This window comes from Hypanus sabinus, chromosome 2, assembly GCF_030144855.1.
Source record: "Hypanus sabinus isolate sHypSab1 chromosome 2, sHypSab1.hap1, whole genome shotgun sequence".
In the NCBI taxonomy this organism is placed as follows: domain Eukaryota; kingdom Metazoa; phylum Chordata; class Chondrichthyes; order Myliobatiformes; family Dasyatidae; genus Hypanus; species Hypanus sabinus.
Window position 1 is genome coordinate 191209908 of NC_082707.1, and position 20753 is coordinate 191230660.

Here is a 20753-nt window from a genome sequence, read left to right on the forward strand (position 1 = left end):
GTTCTTTATTATAACAGCTGATACACGAGTGCCGATACTAATCGGCAAAGATTTTGGAAGCATATTTAACTACAGCACTCAGCTCTTTCACTGCACATAGAGAAATATACCAGAGAAACACAGTGTGCTCCAATTAACGTACCTCACCAATATCCCTACCAAAACAAAACCACATTAGTGGTTGATAATTCCTCTCCTGATAGCGTGTGAAAAATAATCTCTGCTCCCCCCCAAAGGTAATTTACTGTGAACAAAATGACACAAACACAGGGTCACCCATCATGACCGTAACCAACACAAAACCAGATGCACCAATATGCTCTCAAGATATACCTGGAAACTTTGGAGATGGATGGCAAGTTATAAAAAGCCACAGACAGAGATCACAAAATGTCCAGAAAAATTTGGCAATAATGTAAAAAGGTGCAAAAAAAGTTTAAGCGCACAGAAGTCCAAGAAAATCACCAGGTCAGAGTGTAATACAATCAAAACCTCAATATTCCATTGATGTGTGTAATTAAAGAGGAAAGGTAACAATTCCTGATCGGCAGACCAAGATTTGAGGCATTGTCAACAGGGAAAGACAGGGAGCTTGACAGGCAACTAACCGGCAAGGCAACACAGTGGGGAACAGTGTCCTTGTCTCTGGGAACTGGGTTTGATCCCAACATCCAGAGCTGTTAATGTGGAGCAAAAAAATAAACTGCTGAAGGAACTCAAATCTGTGGAGGAAGAGGGGGATGATGTTTCAGACCAAAAGGGAAAGAAAAACGCTGTGTAGAGAACCAAGGAGTTTTGAAAAGTTTCACAGTGTACTCAGAAGTATTTTGTCCAGGGGACAAACGCTTCAAATTCAGCACCTCAATGGCAGGATGAGATGCTCCATGTGTACAGAATGATTAGAATGTGTCTCTGGACCTCTCAGGAACTCTTCCCATTAACTCTGCTTTCAAATTCAACCTTCCAAAAATGAACCACTTCACATTTTTCTGGATTGAGCTTCATCTGCCATTTCATCTCAGTTCTGCAGCCTGTCGATGTCCCATTGCAACAAACAACCATCCACACTATCCACAACTCCACCAACTTCAGTGCCATTTGCAAACTTACTAACCCACCCTTCCACTTCCTCATCCAAGTCATTTATAAAAATCAGAAAGAGCAGGGATACCACTGGCCACTATTTTCCAGGCACAGTACTCACCACCCACTACTTTCTATGGGCAAGACAATTCTGTATCCACACGGCCAAGCTTCCCTGGATTGCACACCTCCTGACTCTCTGAAGGAGCCTAAGGAAGCCTTATCAAACATCTTCTACATACACATATGCGTCATGTACACTACTCTACCTTCAGCAATAAGCTCTGTCACATTCTCAAAAAAATTCATCAAGCTTGTGAGACATGACCTACCCCTCACAAAGTCAAGCTGATTATTCCTAATCAGACTACCATAAATTCCAGACTATAAGCCGCTACTTTTTTCCCCACGCTTTGAACACTGTGGCAACACTGTGGCCTGTACTACGGTGCGGCTAATGCATGTTTTTTTTTCATGCCGCCAAAAACATTTTGCCTCGTAACAGTAGACCAATAAAATTGATGAGTAGTTCACAGAGGTCCAATGAAATTGTACGATAAATCAAGCGCACTTTCACAATTAAATTATTGTAAATCAGTCATTTGTACTCACCCTCATCAACATGGAAAACACTCGAAGAAAAGCATATGATGCAGCTTTTAAGTTAAAGGCGATCAATCTGGCGGTTGAAGAAGGAAATCGAGCTGCTGCACATAATCTTGGCATAAATGAATCGATGGTGAGACGGTGGAGACGCCAGCGTGAAGAACTGAGTCAATGCAAAAAGATGACAAAAGCTTTCAGAGGTAATCATAGCAGATGGCCCAAACTTGAAAACTTTCTTGAAGACTGGGTTAGCACACAGAGAGCAGGCGGCCGCGGTGTTTCCACCGTGCAGATCAGACTGAAGGCTAAAGCGATCGCCACCAAAATGAAAATGGAAGATTTTAGAGGTGGGCCATCGTGGTGTTTTAGATTTATGAGACAAAAAGGCCTGTCCGTCAGGGTACGCACGACTCTGTGTCAGCAGCTCCCTCCCGACCACGAGGAAAAGCTTGTTAACTTCCGCACATTCACTCAAACAAAGATAGCGGAGAATTCCATCGGGCCAGATGATATCATAAATATGGATGAAGTACCTTTGACGTTTGATCTGCCTCTCACTCGGACTGTTAATAAAAAAGGTGACTCGTCCATCACACTGAAAACAAGTGGCCATGAGAGAACGCATTTTACTTGTGTTCTGAGGTGCACAGCATCCGGACTAAAGCTTCCACCGATGGTGACTTTTAAGCGGCTGACAATGAAAGTTCAGTGAAAGCTGCCATCAAGAGTACAAACTCAATTCCAGCTGTGATTCCTGGGGGCACCACGAAGTATTTGCAGCCACTGGACATCAGCGTGAACCGGGCATTTAAAGTGGTGCTGCGCGTTGAGTGGGAGGCTTGGATGACGAGTGGCGAGAAATCCTTTACCAAAACAGGACGCATGCGAAGAGCATCTTTAACTCAAGTCTGCCAGTGGATCCTAAATGCGTGGAGCCGTGTCACAACATCCACCATCACCAACGGGGTTTCGAAAGGCTGGACTGCTGCGTGATGAAGAGGACCGCATGCGCTCAAGTGAGAGCGACAACGAAGAGACTGAAGTGAGTGACGAGATCCTGAGGTTGTTCAATTCGGACACTGAAGGACTTTGATGGTTTTAGTGCGCAGGAGGAAGATGAAGAAGGCGATCAATAACTTTTCCTGGTAGGCTGCAGTATATATATTTTTTTTACCAGTCATTAGGAGATATTGGAATGTTGTTCATGCACTGTTCAGTAAAAAAGTATACGCAACGTAATTTGTGTGTTACCAATACGTATGTATATTTAAAAGTAGCTGTGTTACAGGCACTGTTCGAAAAAAAGCATTTGCAATATGTATTTGTTTATGTTACCATACGGATTTAATTAAAAGTTAAAAAATCCTCACGTGTAATATCTTTCTGTGTAAATATCTCATATTACAACGTGGGACACCTGCGGCTTAAAATCCGGTGCGGCCTGTACAAGTACAAAATTGATTTTCTTTCTAAAATTAGAGCGTGCGGCTTTTAATCAGGTGCGCTCTGTAGTCCGGAATCTACGGTATGCTACTCCCAATGCGCATAAATCCTGCCTCTTAAGAATCCTCTCCAATCATTTGACCACAGTGAAATAAGACTCACTGGTCTATAATTCCCAGAATTATCTCTACTCCCTTTCTTGAACAAAGGAATAACATTTGCCACCCTCCATTCACCTGGCACTACTCCTGTGGCCTGTAAGGACACAAAGATCATCGGAAAGCGCTCAGAAATTTCTTCACTCCCTTCTCAGGTAACCTGGATATATCGTGTCTGGGCCAGTGGGTTTAACTATCTGCATGTTTTTCACAAGTTTGAGCACATTCTCTTCGTTAACATCAACGTTTCCAAACATATTGGCCTATTTTACACTGTCATCACAACCATCACTGGTGAATACTTAAGCAAAGTATTCCTTAAGGAGCTTCTCTACCTCCTGTATCTCAATGCAGAAGTTTCCTCTACTATCCTTAATTGGTCCCACTCTCACTCTGACCATCATCTTGTTCTTCACATACATCTAAAACATCTTGGGGTTTTCCTTAATTCTGCTCACCAAGGCCTTCTCATGCCCCCTTCCAGCTCTCCTCAGTGCATTCTTCAGCTCCTTTGAGGATTCCTTGTGATTCTCTGCAGTTCTGTCCGATTCTTACTTCCCAAACCTTAAGTAAGCTTCATTCTTCCTTTTGATTAGATGTTCCACATCTCTGATCACTCATAGTTCCTTCAACCTCCCATCCTTTCCCTGATTCAAAAGGACAAATTTATCCAAACTCCCACAGAAGTGCTTCCTCAACAAACTCCACATTTCTGTTGTGTTTTTCCCTGAGTGCATCTATTCCCAATTTACACTCCCTACTTCCTGCCTAATAGCATTATAATTCACCCTCTACCAATTAAATATGTCCCCATTCTGTCTACTGCTATCCCTCTCCAAGGCTATAATAATAGTCAGGGAGCTGTGATCACTGTCTCTGAAATGCTCTTCCACTGAGAATTCCTGAACTTGAACTGATTTTTGCCTCTACTATGTAGCCAAGACTTCCCTCTAGTCGGTCTGGTTTCTATTGAGTCAGCAATCCTTCCTGGACACAGGAAGCTAGTCAATATTGGGGAAGTTGAAGTCCCCTTTAATAACAATCTTGTTATTTTTGCATCTTTCCAAAATCTGCGTCCCGCTCTATTCCCCTGTGTCTCAGTGGTTACCATTCGGTCAACAGAATACTCACAGCAGAGTGATCGTTCCTTTTTGGTTTCTGATTTCCACTAAAGACTCAGTAGACAATCTCTCCATGATGTCCCTGATCAGGAATGTCAATCCTTCACCTCTTTTACCTCCCACCCTGTTCCTCTTGAAACATCTAAATCCCACAACATTCAGCAGCCATGCCTGCCCTTGTGACAGCCAAGTCTCCATAATGACCACAACATCGTAGTTTCATGTATATGTACACATGTTCCGCTCACCTCACTTGTTTCTGATACTTCTTGCATTAAAATAAGACACACCTCAACCCATCCCAGAGACTGCAATTTTGCCCTATCAACTGTCTATCATTCCGCACAGACCCTCCACACAGTGCATCCACCTGTACTCCAATGCCAAACTAGTTTAAGCCCTCCCCAAAAGCCCTCACAAATCTGCCTGCAAGGATTTTGGTCCCCATCAAGTTCAGGTGTAAGTTGTACAGGTCATACCTTCCCCAGAAGAGATCCCAATGATCTGGAACCCTGTCCCCTGCACCAATTCTTCAGCAATGCATTCATCTGCCAAATCATCCTACTCTTACCCTCACTGGCAGATGGCACAGGCAGCGATCCAGAGGTTACTAGCCTGGAGGTCCTGCTTTTCAGCTTTATACTTAACTCTCAATATTCTGTCTTCAGGACCTTATCCTTTATCTGACTTATGTTGTTGGTACCAATATGTACCGTGACTTCCAGCTGCTCAACCTTCCCCTTTAGAATGCTGAGGACCTGATCAGAGAGGTCCCCAACCCTAGCTCCTGGGAAGCAAAAGACCACCCAGGGGTTTCAGCTCCACAAAATCTCCTGTCTGTCCCTCTATCTATGGAATCCCCTATCGCTAGAGCACTCCTCTTCTCCCCCCTTCCCTCCTGAGACACAGAGACAGACTCAGTACAAGAGACCTCGTTGCTGCAGCTTCCCCCGGGTAGGTTGTCCTTCCAACAGTATCCAAAGCAGTATACCAGCTATTGAGGGGAACGGCTACAGGGTTACTCTGTATTGGCTGCCTATTCCCCTTCCCTCTTCTGACAATCCTCCAATACTTACCTACTGCAGCCTAGGGGTGGCCACCTCCCCCGCAGCTCCCATCTAGCAACTCCTCATTCTCCCACACAAGTTGAAGGTCACCCAGCTACAGCTCCAGTTCCCCAACGTGGTCCCGAAGGAGCTGCAGTTGGATGCACTTCATGCAGAGATAGCTTTCAGAGAGACTGGAGGTCTCCCAGAATTCCCACATCTCACATGAAGAAAACATCACCAACCCTGGACCCATTCTCACTGCACTAACAGATTAAAAAAGAAACCTACCAGAACTTACTTTAGCCTTCACTGCTGCTCGCCTAAGCCTCTTGAGCTGAGGTCTCAAACACTCTACTGTAACACTAGCCCACTCCCACAATGGCTGCTCCCCTTAAAACCAACTTAAATCGCCCATGGCTCTCCTCAAAACAAGCCACTGCTCGTGATGACTGGAGCCCCACCAAGAAGTCATACCAAAGTCATTCCTTGTACCTAATAAACTCAGGCAGAGGAAACAATTCCACCCCCACTGTAGCTGATACAAGTACGGGAAGGGTTTGAAATGCCTCTCAAACTGAACATGCTTTGTCCAGGTCTCCATCTGTAACCGTGCCTCACCAACAGCAAAGCTATTCACACAAGCAGGACTCTAACTTTAAAACTCAACGAAACAGCAGCGGAGAGCAAAGTCAGCCATGGTCTTACTGAATGGCAGAGTAGGACTGAGAGCATTATCTATATGAATATGGGATTATTGATCTGAAACATTAAAATTTTCCTCACTCAGCCGGTCAGGAGGTATCTGTCGCCAGTTTGTTTCAATTACTCATCTGCAATGTGTTGCTGACACTGCAGTGTAATGCGAAGAAGCTAATCTACACAGAACAGGCACAACATTGGAGATCTCCTACCCATTGCCACGTTTCCATCCCATACAATGCCACGATAAACAGATTAGGTGCTATACTCATGTAATGTTATTTTGCATGTTAAAAAACAAACAGGCATTTTCACTGGTCCTCTGAATGCTAGCACAAGATCGATCAATTACCCCAACATAGCAAGAACAGAAACTGAAAATAAAAGAAACCAGGCCTCCTGCCAAGATGGAAACAAAGCGAGAAGACAAAGCAAGAAACTCAAAGGGGTGGAGTTTCAAGATGGCGACGTAAACATCTGCCTTTTAGGCGCTCTTCACTTTTCTAACTATAATCACCCTTTAATCAAATCTTTTCGAATTTAATCAAATGAGTTGATATTTTCGATTGACTTTTTTTTCCCTAAAACTATATTTGATCTAACTCTGCCGAACTTAAAATGGCTACAAGTAAGAAATCGTCTAAGGAGCCTTTATCTATCGACGCAATTTCTAATCTTCTGGACGTTAAATTTGCAAGTTTGGAAAACAAGATGGAAAGTAAAATGGCAAGTTTGGAAGATAACCTGGAAAGTAAAATGACAAGTTTGGAAAACAAGCTTACCACGAAAATGTCTGAACTTGAAGGAGCTGTTAAATCGCTTGATACTAAGTTTCAGTCGCAGGCAACGGATATTCAGCAGCATGAAGATAAGTTGGAGACTCTTGAAAAATTAATTGTTGAAAAAGCATGTACACTTGAGGAGTTGGATAAGAAGGTACAATCGACTCTTAAAGTTGTAAATCTGCATAAGTTCAAAATTACTGATCTCGAAAATCGATCTCGCAGACAGAATTTGCGAATTATCGGGTTTCCCGAAAAAGTTGAGTCCGGTGATTTAACTGAATTTTTCTCTAAATTACTGTGGGAAATTTTCGGTGATGAAGGTTTGCAAACTAAACCTGTTATTGACCGTGCTCACAGAGTTGCGAGGTTTTCGTCTATGACTGATAAACCACGAGCGGTGATTGTTCGCCTTCATTATCCTCGTGAGAAAGAGCTTTTAATTCGATTAGCTCGTAAAAAAGGTATGATTTCTTACAATAACTTCCAATTTCGAATTGTTGAGGATTATTCTTATGAGGTTATGAGAGCCAGAATCGCTTTTAAACCAGTGATGGCAGAGATTTATTCGATTGGACTTAAACAAGTTTTAATGTATCCAGCGAAGCTTAGAATTACGCTGAGCGACAACAATCAGCAAATTTTTAACACTCCGGAAGAAGCGAAGAAATTTGTTGAAGAATTTCGATCTTCTACTGCAACTTGAACTATGTGTTATGTGGAAGATTTTTCGGAGAGAGGATATCTTTCTATCTTAAGTTTTAACCTATGAAGCTGGGTTATAACTTTTTATTTTGATCTATGGATCTGGTTTTTTTTACTATCATCATTGTTTATAGATGTTCTTTTTAACTTTTATAATATCTTTTTTTCTTTCTGTTTTGGTTATATACGTTTATATTTTGCAATAATGATTTACTTTTTTTTAAAAATGTCGTTTCTTTTTCCCGTAAGATTCTGTTTTTTTGTAAGTATTTATTTGTTTGCCTGTACTCAGAAATGGGACGAACGTTTTGGATTTTTGGTCTTTTTTTTATATATATTGTACTGTTTATTATATCCTTTTTTTTAAATCTTATTTTGTCTTTTAATAGATTGCTGAACTCACATTTGTATTTAGTAATATGGCTTTTTCAAAATGGCGTTTCTTCTTCCCATAAGTCTTTGCTCTTGAAACGTCATCTTGTATTTGAACATGGGATTTTTTTTTAAAGGTATATTACACTTTTAAATTTTGATGTTTATACTTTTTTTATTAATGATTGTTTGTTTTATTATATTAGTTTTCTTTTATTCTGATTGATATATTTTTTTTTGCAACTCTATATCTTAATTTGGGTGTTATATAGTTTTCTTTTAATCTTTTTATAGAGCTGCCATCTTGAAATGGGGGTAATATTAGTATTAGATTATGCGCTTGCCGCTTGGCTTTTTTTCAAAGGGTGGGGGGGGGTAGGGATCTTTTTTCACGCTTTTGCTTTTTATTTTTTTGCTTTTAGTTTATGGGCCGACTTTAAATTATTAATATTGTTGAGGTGTCATGTTCTCCGGTTGCTCCTGAATCAATTTTCCTCCTTCCTGAATTGTGGGTTATGTGTCTTTTTAACCTTTTATGATACACACAACTAATATTAGTATGATGGATAAATCTGTTAATTTTATCTCCTGGAATACTAATGGTTTAAATCATCCGATTAAACGTAAAAAAATATTTAAAGTATTCCATAGACTAAATGCTAATATTATTTTTGCACAGGAGACCCATATCAGGAGGGAGGATAATCAACGTTTTTTTAGGTTCTGGAAGGGTCAACAATTTCACTCGAATTGTACCGCTAAAATTAGGGGTGTGTCTATTTTTATAGACCCCTCAATATCGTTTACACATCATGAAATTATTTCTGACCCACAGGGTAGGTTTTTGTTGATAACTGGCTTACTTTCCCATCGGAAAGTTGTTCTAGTTAATATTTATGCTCCAAACTTTGACTGCCCTGAATTTTTTAAACGTTTATTTACTTCCCTTCCTAATCTAAGTGAATATATGTTGATAATGGGTGGAGATTTTGATTGTTGTTTGAATCCTTCGATGGATAGATCTAAACCTATTCGTACTCTTCCGAACAGATTAGCCCTACTTATTAATTCGTTTATGGTTGATTCGGGAATTACAGAAATATGGCGGTTTTTGAATCCTAAAGATAAAGAATTTTCATTTTTTTCACATGTATATCATAGCTATTCTAGAATTGACTATTTTCTTATTGATCATCGGTTATTAACGGATGTTATTGATTGTAAATATGATTCTATTACTATTTCGGATCATGCACCTTTGAAGTTATCTATTAAGATTTCGGACTATTCCAATAATATCAGATCTTGGAGGCTTAACGCTACTTTGCTTCAAGACCCAGAATTTATCACCTATATAAAACAACAAATTGACTTGTTTTTCTCAACAAACTGTACTGAAGAAATCGACAGAGGAATACTTTGGAACTCTTTTAAGGCTTTTATTCGTGGACAAATTATCTCATATTCTGCTGGTAAAAGAAAACAAAGGTATTTAGATATTGCTTTATTAGTGGATAAAAATCAAGGAAATTGATAAGATTTATTCCGTGACTCCTACCAAAGAACTTTATAAGAAGAGAGTTGAGCTTCAAATGGAACATAGTTTACTATTATCTTCTTCAATTGAAAATCAATTAATTAGGACCAGGGCTCAATTCTATGTTTACAGTGATCGTACTGGTAAACTGTTAGCTAATCAATTAAAAGCTATCTCGACTAAGCGACAAATTATTAAAATTCGCAAACAAGACGGTAATTTAACTACTGATCATAAAGAAATTAATAATACCTTTCAAGATTTTTATAAATCTCTATATCAATCAGAATTTGATGGTGACCAGTCCATGATAGATAATTTTTTTAACAATTTGAATATTCCTAAACTGACTGATGAAGACCATAGACTGTTAGATGATCCTATCTCTATGGTGGAAATAGGAGAGGCTATCTCATCTATGAATTCAGGGAAAGCTCCTGGTCCTGATGGTTATATAGTAGAATTTTTTAAAACTTTTTCTTCTTTGCTCTCTCCTTGGTTATGTGAAATTTTTAATGATGCGTTTGCTAAGAAGAGATTACCTCAATCTTTTTATGAAGCTAATATCTCTCTAATTCTTAAAAAAGATAAAGATCCTACTTTATGTACATCTTATCGCCCTATATCACTATTAAATGTAGATTCTAAGATTCTTACAAAAATTTTAGCTATTAGATTAGAAAAAGTACTATCACAGATTATTTCAGAAGATCAAACTGGTTTTATGAGGAATCGGTATTCCTTTTTTAATGTTAGAAAATTGATTAATATAATTCATACTTCACCATCCACAATCCCAGAATGTGTTATTTCATTAGATGCTGAAAAAGCTTTTGATAGAGTTGAATGGATATATTTATTTAATACATTGAGAAATTTTAATTTTAGTCCTAACTTTATATCATGGATTAAATTAATATATCATAAACCTGTTGCTTCTGTTCTTACAAATAACTATAGATCCTCTTTCTTTCAATTATCTCGTGGTACGAGACAAGGCTGTCCCTTAAGTCCTTTATTATTTAATATTGCATTAGAACCTTTAGCTATTGCTATTCGTGAATCTCCTAATATTTTTGGTATTACCCGTAATGAGAAGTTATACAAATTATCACTTTATGCTGATGATTTGCTGTTATATATTTCCTACCCTGATAGGTCTATTCCCGCTATTTTATCCTTGTTGGTTCAATTTGGTACTTTTTCTGGTTATAAACTAAATTTAGGTAAGAGTGAATTATTTCCTTTAAATGCACAAACTTTATTGAGTGATAGGATACCATTTAAAGTTGTTACTGATAACTTTACCTATTTAGGTATAAAAATTACCAAGAAATATAAAGATTTATTTAGACTGAATTTTTTACCTATGCTTCATCAAATTCATCAACTTACTACAAGATGGTCTCCTTTGTTTTTATCATTAATTGGTCGGATTAATGCTATTAAAATGATGATTTTACCGAAATTTTTATACTTATTTCAAGCCCTACCAGTTTTTATTTCTAAATCTTTTGATAACATTGATTCAAAAATTTCCTCACTTGTGTGGCAAAATAAAAACCCTAGGTTAGCTTTACCTAATTTTAGATTTTATTATTGGGCAAATAATATTCATAATTTAATGTATTGGAAACTAGATTTGGATTCACCACTGTGCCCACAGTGGGTAAATTTGGAATGCAATGAGGTAAAGGGATATTCTCTATTCTCTGTTCTTGGTTCTTGTCTTCCTGCTGATTTAATTAAATTTAATAAACAAATATCTAATCCTGTTATTAAACATACATTACGAATTTAGTTTCAATTTCGTAAGTTTTTTACTTTGAAAAACTTTGCTCTTGATAGCCCTATCTTACTTAATTTCTTTTTCAAACCCTCTTGGACAGATCAAGCTTTTAACATATGGAAAAGGAAAGGTATAAAATGTTTTTGTGATCTTTTTTTTGAAGATACTTTGATGTCATTTGACCAACTTTCCAACAAATTTGAATTACCTAAATCTAATTTTTTCAGATATTTACAAATTAGAAATTTCTTACATAAAGTTTTACCATCTTTTCCTAATTCAACTTTGGTGGACTTTACAGATTTGATTTTTACCTTAAATCCTTGTCAGAAGGGATTAGTAGCTTTTATTTATAATATGATTATGAAGATACAACCAGAAATATCAGTTAGAATTAAACAAGAATGGGAAAAAGAACTTCGATATAATATATCAACAGATAAATGGGAAAAAATTTTGCAAATGGTTAATTCTTCTTCTATATGTGCTAAACATGCCTTAATACAATTTAAAATTGTACATAGAGCTCATATGTCTAAAGATAAACTTGCTCGATTCTATTCTCATATTAACCCTCAATGTGACAGATGTCATTCAGAAGTGGCCTCATTGACCCATATGTTTTGGTCATGTCCCACTTTACATGATTACTGGAAGGACATATTTACTACTATTTCCTCAATTTGGAATATAGATTTACAACCTCATTTTATTACTGCAATTTTTGGCATACCAAATGAAGATGGTAATCAGTTTTCCCCTTCAATCAGATGAATGATTGCTTTTGTAACATTAATGGCCAGAAGGTCTATATTACAAAATTGGAAAGAAGTAAATCCTCCTACCACGTTTCAATGGCTTTCTCAAACTATTTCTTATCTGAGCCTGGAAAAAATTAGAAGCACTATTTTTGACTCATCAATTAAATTTGAAGAAACTTGGAGACCGTTTATTCGACATTTTCATATGAATTAATTTGGCCTCTTCCAGACCTTCTTTCTGCTTATTCATGTTCAGGTATGGAGTTCCGGAGTTTGTTGACACTATCATATACTTGTAAGCTATTATTATTGCCCATGTTAGTTTAGTTTAGTGTTTTATTTTTCTTAATATATACTTTTTTTCACATATTTTCAAATTTTTTTTTCTCTCTTTTAATGGTTATTTTTGTTTTTTTTTCATATATAATCATATGGACTTGATTAAGGTATTTTCTTCTGTTGATGTTTAATAGGATATTGTTATCTTATTATCAATGTGATTTCAAGTCTATTGCATTCATAATTTACTCATTATTATGTTATGTTTTTTTTTGTGTATATATGAAAATCAATAAAAAGATTGAAAAAGAAAGAAAGAAAGAAACTCAAAGATAAACCCTTCCTGAGTTCCCCTGTACTCAGTCCCAGATACGTAACTCAAGTGGATTGCATGGTAACAGTTAGTCCTGATCAGTGGGTAAAGCTTGCCTCTGGAGCCTCTCAAAACATTTCCTGATCAAAGAGTCCATTCAACTCCCATTGCAGAACATTTGCCAAACAAGCAACCACTCAGTTCACAGCAATTCTGTCCTAGTATTATAAGAAATTGAATGGTTCCAGAGTACAATAAAAAAAACTCTTGCCCCCATTCTAGCACATCACCTTGCTCCTTACCTGTTACACATTATTCTGCATCGTCTTACTTAACCTTGACCAAGCTCAATGCGCCGTGTAATAATTTGATCTATACGAACAGTTTGCAAGGTAAGCTTTTCACTGTATCCCAGTACATGTGACAATAATTCAAAACTTTTACCAACCTGTACAAGAATCATATTTAGTTTTCCAAGATAAACTTTATCCTTCTGCAAGGGAAAGATAAAAGAGTTTTGTTAGATGATTGAGTTATTTGGTTTCGAGGCTCATTTTCAAACTAAGAAGAGCAACCCTATATTTATTTATCCGTGGGTTATAAAAGTGGCAAGCAATCTTATCCAGATCTGCCATCAATGAATGGGAATGACAGACTTGCATGGAATCGAGAACTGTGAAGCTCCTCACCCAATGCCTGCACAATCCCTTCAGGCCGCTGAAGAGACCATGGAGCCAATAACGATCATCTGAGAATCAATCAAGTCAGGGATGGTTCCAGGAGACTGGAACATCTCAAATGTCACTCCACTCTTTAAGAACAAATCACACAAACAGCAAGAAAGCAAAACGAGTGAAGCACAGAATATAAAACACAAAAATTGACAGAGTCCAGGCATATTTAGTTCAGCTCAGTGTTCATTATCTGCAAGCCACCTCGAATTCAAAGTTGCCCACAATAGCAACAAAAAAAAAGGAGTGGCCAGAAACCACAAACACGAACTTCAGTGTCTAATCCACAAACCACGTCAATTAAACCTTGCCAAAGACTCAGCACTTTGGTAGAAGGAATAAATGCGCAGACTATTTCTAAACTGGGAGAAAATTCCAAAATCAGGAGTTGGAAGTCTGCGTGCAGGATTCCCTAAAGATTAACTTCCAGGTTGAGATTGTGGTAAGGAAGGCAAATACAATATCAGTATTCACTTTGAGAGGACTAGAATATAAAAGCAGGGCTGTAATGCTGAGGTTTTAGAGTGCATAATTTTAAGGTGCTTGGAAGTAGGTACAGAGGAGATGTCAGGGTAAGAGAGTGGTGAGTGCGTGGAATGGGCTGCTGGCAACAGTGGTGGAGGCAGTAACGACAGCGTCTTTCAAGAGACTCCTGGATAGGTACATGGCGCTTAGAAAAATAGAGGGCTATGGGTAAGCCTAGGTACTTCTAAGGTAAGGACATGTTCGACACAGCTTTGTGGGCCGAAGGGCCTGTATTGTGCTGTAGCTTTTCTAGGTTTCTATGTTTCTGTGGGTCCCTTACCCAAGGATGGATGTGCTGGCAATGGAGAGGGTCCAGATGAGGTTCACAGGAATGATCCCTCGTTAATGGAGGAGGTGCTGGACTTCAGTGAAGGATGGTCCTAGCCTGTACCCACTGCAGCTTAGAAGGATGAGGGGCATCTCATTGAAACCTACCAAATATTTAAAGACCTACATAGTATGGACATGGAGAAGATGCTTCCAGTAGTGGGAGAATCTAGAACGAGAGAGCACAGCCTCAGAATAGCCTCCTGTCAGAGCAGAGATGAGAAGGAATTTCTTCAGCCAGGGAATCTACAGAATTCAATGCTCCAGGTAGCTGTAGAGGCCAAGACATTGGGTATATTGAAAGCAGAGGTTGATAGGTTCTTAATTAGTAATGGTGTCAAAGTTTACAGGGAGAAGGCAGGAAAATAGGATCAAGAGGGAAAATAAATCAGCCATGATGGAATGGTGGAGTAGCCTTGATGGCTGGATGGCCTAATTCTGCTCCTATGACTTAAGGTCACCCAGTGTTTATTAGTTTTCTGTAAAGGTGAACCTAACTGGGTCACACTTCACAGACAGCACCCAGCCCTCATACACCAGCACAGTCATTCAGATACTCATCTACATAGAGGTGCACCGAATCAAGTTCCTTTCTCGCAATGGTAACTAAATCATCTTGTAAGTGTAGCAATGACTATGAAACCAGCAAACTTATATTTTAAAAATCTAATTATTTATTTAGCGATACAGTGCGGGGTAGGGCCTCCGAGCTGCACCACTCCAGTAACCCGATTTAACCCTAACCTAATTTACAATGGCCAACTAACCTACCCGGTACATCTCTGGACTGGGGGATGAAAGCGGAGCACCCGGAGGAAACACACACATTCAACAGAGAGGACGCCAGAAATGACCCCCGAACTCTGTCACCCAGAGAAGTTGCGCAAACCTCTATGCTACCGTGAGACTGAAGTATGTGATTCATTGAAGTCCTTCAGAGGAGGAAACTGAGCATCCTTAGCCAAGTGGGCCTCATTCCACTCTAGGCATACAGCAATGTGGTCAGCTCTTCACTACCCCGTGAAACGACCCGGGAAGGAACTTGAAGGGGATTTAGGGATGAAAAACAAGTCAATCAGCATCCCACGAATTAAAGAAAATAATCCATAGGGTTAAATCTGAATTGGGGAAAACAAAGTTTGAAGAGAAAGAGAGAGACTTAAAGAAAAGCCATGAGCTGAAATATCCGGGATAAACAAAAGAAAGTGTAATAGTTTTAAGTGCACAACTTCTAATTTACCTCCAAGGTCTCAGACGATGTTTTAATAATTAAACCCACAACATATTTTTTTATTCCTGCAAGAAAGAAAAATGGAAAATATTAATAAAGATCTTTCCTCCCCACCCCACTTGCCAAGAGAAAGAGAACAGCATGACTCACCTTCACATTGATTTCTGGGAAGTATTTTCCAACGTGTTTTAATCACATTTTCCAGTATTTGCAAGGCATAGTACTGAGAAACAAACATTACAAATGCTGGTTAGTAACAGACTGGTAACACTAACTCTACTATTCTATATCCACTACACTAAACACAACACTATATTTTCTGATTTAAAGCAGAAGACATAGAAGCAGAAATAGGCCACTCAGCCCATTGATTCTGCTATGCCATTCCATCAGGGCTGATTTATTATCCCTTTTAACCCCATTCCTCGTAACCTTCAAAGCCCTAACTAATTAAGAACCTATCAACCTCCGCCTTAAATATACTCAATGATGGCCTCCACTTTCATCTGCAGCAATAAATTCCACAGATTCACCTCTCTTTGGCTAAATAAATTCCTCATCTCTGTTTGAAACGGGTGTCTTTCTATTCTAAAGCTGTGCCCCCCAGTCTTAGAATCCCTTGCTATAAGAAACAACCTCTCCCCACATCCACTCTATCTAGGCTTTTCAATATTCCACAGGTTTTAATGAAATCCCTATCACCTCTTCCAAACTCCAGCAGGCACAGGCTCAGAATCATCAAGCACTCCTCACAGTAAACCCTTTCATTCTCAGAATCATTCTCATGAACCTCCTCCGGACCCTCTCCAAACCTTTTCTTAGTTCAGGGATCCAAAACTGCTCATACCCTAAATTACCTTCTAAGAAGAGCATCACAATACCACTTAGAAGCCACTGACAGAGCCTCCTTGCCCGTCCTGGAGAACTTCGGGCATCTATCCCAGGCAAAACAACTGGTCCCCATGCTGACCAGCAGCTGAGGATGGTCACCAGCTGCATTAAACCACACAGCATCCAATGCTTGCACAGCCTCAGTAACATCTGGAAAGCTGTGGACAACCACAGATTTATAGAGTGACCAAAAAAAAAGAGAGAATACCACGGTCACACAGCTTCATCAGAACCACAGACAAGACCCCACCCAGACACAACTCAAAAGACTTTACCAATGTGGGGATCTGGTTGAACGTGCAACTTCCTGGGGTGAGGATGGGGGTGAAGACAACGGTGGAAGTGGAAAGGAAGGGACTTGATGGTCCAAGACCATCTCCATTCTCTAGTTGGGTAATCAAGAGCCAACACGGTCAAGGAGGGCAACTGCATGGAGGGACAGACCAAATAACACCTTATAGACTGTCAATGGGGTAAAAACAATGTTAGCTTCAGTTTGCTCAATGGGTACCCCAGACAAAATAATGGCTCAATGACAAAACACAAGTTTTGAAGGCCTGGTAACATTGAGTTTAGCATGACACTATTATAGCGCCAGTGACTCAGATTCAATTCCACCACCATCTGTGAGGAACTTGTACATTTTCCCCAGTGACAAAGCAGGTTTTCTCCCACATTCTAAAGACGTATGGATTAGCTGGTTAATTGGGCAGTGCGGGCTCGTTGGGCCAGAAAGACCTGTTATCCTGCTATATCTCTAAACAAGTCAAAACATATTTGTTCTCCACCTCAAGACAAAGTCATTCCACCAGTAGGTGTCGATGCGCCATTTGAGACGGCTGTTCACAGAATTCTCTGTTTCAAAGTTAAAACCTCCAGTTACTTAATGTTGTGGTTCTAAAGAACACATTGTGAAAACATGCTTTAAGTAACGAAGATGGACTAAGTGCCACTTAGATGCAGTGAGACCCAGATCCCAACCTCTTTCCTCAATCCTCCCATCTCCCTTGGATAAGTAAATACAAATCCCTGTTCCTCATTCACACAGGCTGTACTTCCAAAGAATTCCACCACCAGAAAGGACTTTAGGGCCTCCTGAATCCGTGAAAGATAAGACACAATTTTTTCCAGATATAGCAGATCGCCTGAACTCCCTCTTCCCAAAGGCTGGGTGAGAGTGCCATTTGGTTGGGAGTGTTAGATGAGGGTTATGGAACCAAGGGTGGAAGGAGGTACGTCTTATCTTTCATCTAGGCACTTTTGCAATCTTCTGGAATGAAAACCAATCTCCCTGACGTCAGGAGAACTGATTTCTCAATGTTTCCCATTCAAAGTTCAAATTCGAAGTACATTTATTGTTAAGTATTGTCTATGTCACCATACACCCATCTTGAGATTAGTTTTCTTGCAGGCATTTAGAGGCATCTAAAGAAATACAATAGAAATTATGAAAAGCTATAAATAAGAGTTGTAGAGTTCTACTGCAACTCACTACTTCAACCAGTAGACTTCTATTGCTTTGTGGAGTCAGTTCAGCATCAAGGTGAGTTAGCATAGCCACAGTGGCTCAGGAGCCTGATGATTGTTATAAATAAATATAGTGGACATTTCAGAGAGAGTGCAGAGGAGATTTACAAGGATGTTGCCTGGATTGGAGAGCATACCTTATGAGAATAGGTTGAGTGAACTTGGCCTTTTCTCCTTGGAGCGGCAGAGATTGAGAGGTGACCTGATGGAGGTGTATAAGATTATGAGGGGCATTGATCATGTGGATAGCCAGAGTTTTTTTTCCCCCTGGGCTGAAACGGCTAACATGAGGGAACATAGTTTTCAGGTGCTTGGAAATAGGTACCAAGGAGATGTCAGGGGGTAAGTTTTTCACACAGAGAGCGGTGGGTGCGTGGTGGAAGCGGATAAAATAAGGTCTTAAAACAGCCTCTTAGGTAGGTATGTGGAGCTTAGAAAAATAGAGGGCTATGTGCAAGGTCAATTCTAGGCAGTTTCTAGAGTAGGTTGCATGGTCGGCACATGTCAAGTTTTTATGTTCTAATAACTTCCTGAACCTGCTGGTGTGGGATCTGAGGCTCCTGTTCTCACAGTCATGCTTGTATCTTTTTTCTTGGTGATGATCAATGCTCCTGCTCCCTAGCACCTGACCTGTCTTTCATCTGCAGCTCCCCTCTGCCCTCAACTGTGGTTTGTAAAACATAAATCTCCACTCTTTCCCCAGTTCAGGGAAAGGGTTTCTGATCCAACTGTTGGCTGCTTTCCCTTTCCCCAGAAGCTGCTGACTGGGAGAGTTCTTCCAGCAATTTCTATTTTAGCATTAAAAAAAAAGATACAGATCTATGGCATATCCTTTAATGGCAGAACAAGTTCCAAGTGTTGGCAGCCTACCTCTGGGTTCTGAGAAGTGAACCTGCTTCTCTTCAAGATTTCCATCTACATGAGCCTGAAAGAAAAACTAACGCCAAGAACTGCATTGGGCCTTTCAACAAAAGCTCCTAACTTGTTATTTAGTTAGCGATACAGTGCAGAGAGGGCCCTTCTGGCCTCCCAACAACCCCGAAAAACCTGATTAACCCTAACCTAGCCACAGGACAATTTACAACGACCTATTAACCTAGAAATACATCTTTGTATTGTGGGAGGGAATTGGAAAAGACAACATAAAAAAACACACACCAGCAGGACGTACAGACACTCCTTACAGAACAGCACTGGAACTGAACTCTGAACCTCCCCGAGCTGTAAGCGTCTCGCTAACTGTTACGCTACCACAGCACCCAAAGTTAGTTTGTCACCAACAGTGCAATGGTTTAATCTGCAAGAAAATGTGGCATCGGATGGCTGCATCCAAGGATAGTATTAGACTCAAAAGAATTGGAGAATGAGCAGGTGCTTGGCTAAAATTTAGCGCTGAGAATTGCAAAGTGCTACATTTAAGGTAGGAAGAATAAGAGGCAATATACATTAGAAGAAAACTTCAAAAGGGGAATGAAAAGTCGGGGTATTTGTGCATTGTTCATTGAGAAGCAGCAGGGCAGACTGAGAAAGTGATTAAAAAAGACATAGGGCTCTGGACTTTACAATTAGAGAATAGAAGGAAGGACATTTGCAATTTGAGAGCAGTTTTGGACCCCATTTCTAAGAAGGGATGTGCTGACATTGCAGAGGGTCCAGAGGGGATTTATGAGGATGATCCTGGAAATGAAAGGGTTAACATTCGGGGAGTATCTGATGGCTCTGGGCTTGTACTCACTGGAGTTTAGAAGAGAGAGAAGGGATCTCATTGAAACATGTCAAATACTGAAAGGCCCTGGACAGACTGGACATGGAGATGTTTCCAATAGTGGGAGAGTGTAGGACCAGAGGGCACATCTTGATAATAGGATGTTCCTTTTAGAACAGAGACAACGAGGAATTTCTTTAGCCAGAGGGTGTTGAATCTATGGACTTCATTGAGTCATATGGCTGGGGAAGATGTATATCATTTGGTATATTTAAAGCAGAGGTAAATATGCACTTCATTGGTAAGGGCATCAAAGGTTATGGGGAGAAGACAGAAAAATGGGGTTAAGAGGGGAAATAAATCAGCCATGATCAAATGGCAGGGCAGAGTCAATTGGCCTAGTTTTGTTCCTTGGTCTTTTGGAAATAATGTGAACACTCACACTGACTTTGGTTAACACAGCTGGAGCTTTGTGTCCCATTTTGGGCAGTGCACTTTAAGACTTCTAAGTGGGTGTAGAAGGAATTCAGTGATAAAGCAACAGGGAATGATTCCAGTGACAAAGGACACTAGTCATTGGACAGACTGAAGAGGCTGAGATAGTTACTAGAACAGAGAAGGCCAGGGAGACATCTGGCAGTGTATTTAAAACCATGATGGGGTCAGAGTTGATCTACTGGCAGAAAAGGTCAAAGAGCAGAGGTGACAAGAAATACCTATTTTTCCCCAGAGTGAGTGGGCAAGGTCTGGGATACATCATTAAAAGAAGGCCTGGAGGCAGAGTCAGCTGTCGTGTTCAAAAGGGAAGTTAGCTAGGTACCCAAGTGGAAAGAAAGTCAAGGATTCTTGTGGGGGGGGGGAAGAGCTGGAGTGGAACTTGCTGGATTGCCCTGACATACAGCCTGTTCAATTTGACAAGCTGTCTGGTCTCCTTCCATGCTCTGACAATTCTTTGATTCTGGTTCAGTGGCCAATTAGCAGCTCCCCTCGGGTTCCTCAGAAGGTACAGGCAATGAGGAATGGTTCATCTATTGCCTTTTAAGAAACAAGCAGGATTTTTTTTTTAATTCCCTTTTACCTTGTTTAATAACATGTAGTTTTAATTTGTGACACTTAACT

At 39.7% G+C, this 20753-nt stretch overlaps 1 protein-coding gene across 2 annotated transcripts in view; it reads right to left on the minus strand.

Annotated features, from left to right (window-relative positions):
- LOC132389253 (exportin-1-like) overlaps window positions 1–20753 on the minus strand; it is a 134438-nt gene that overhangs the window by 49761 nt on the left and 63924 nt on the right. For both annotated transcript variants that reach the window (XM_059961752.1, XM_059961757.1), the window contains exons 4-6: window positions 15662–15734; window positions 15521–15576; window positions 13146–13190 (exon numbers count right to left, since the gene is read on the minus strand). In XM_059961752.1, coding sequence (XP_059817735.1) covers window positions 13146–13190; window positions 15521–15576; window positions 15662–15734 — 174 coding nt within the window. The remainder of the gene's footprint in view (window positions 1–13145; window positions 13191–15520; window positions 15577–15661; window positions 15735–20753) is intronic.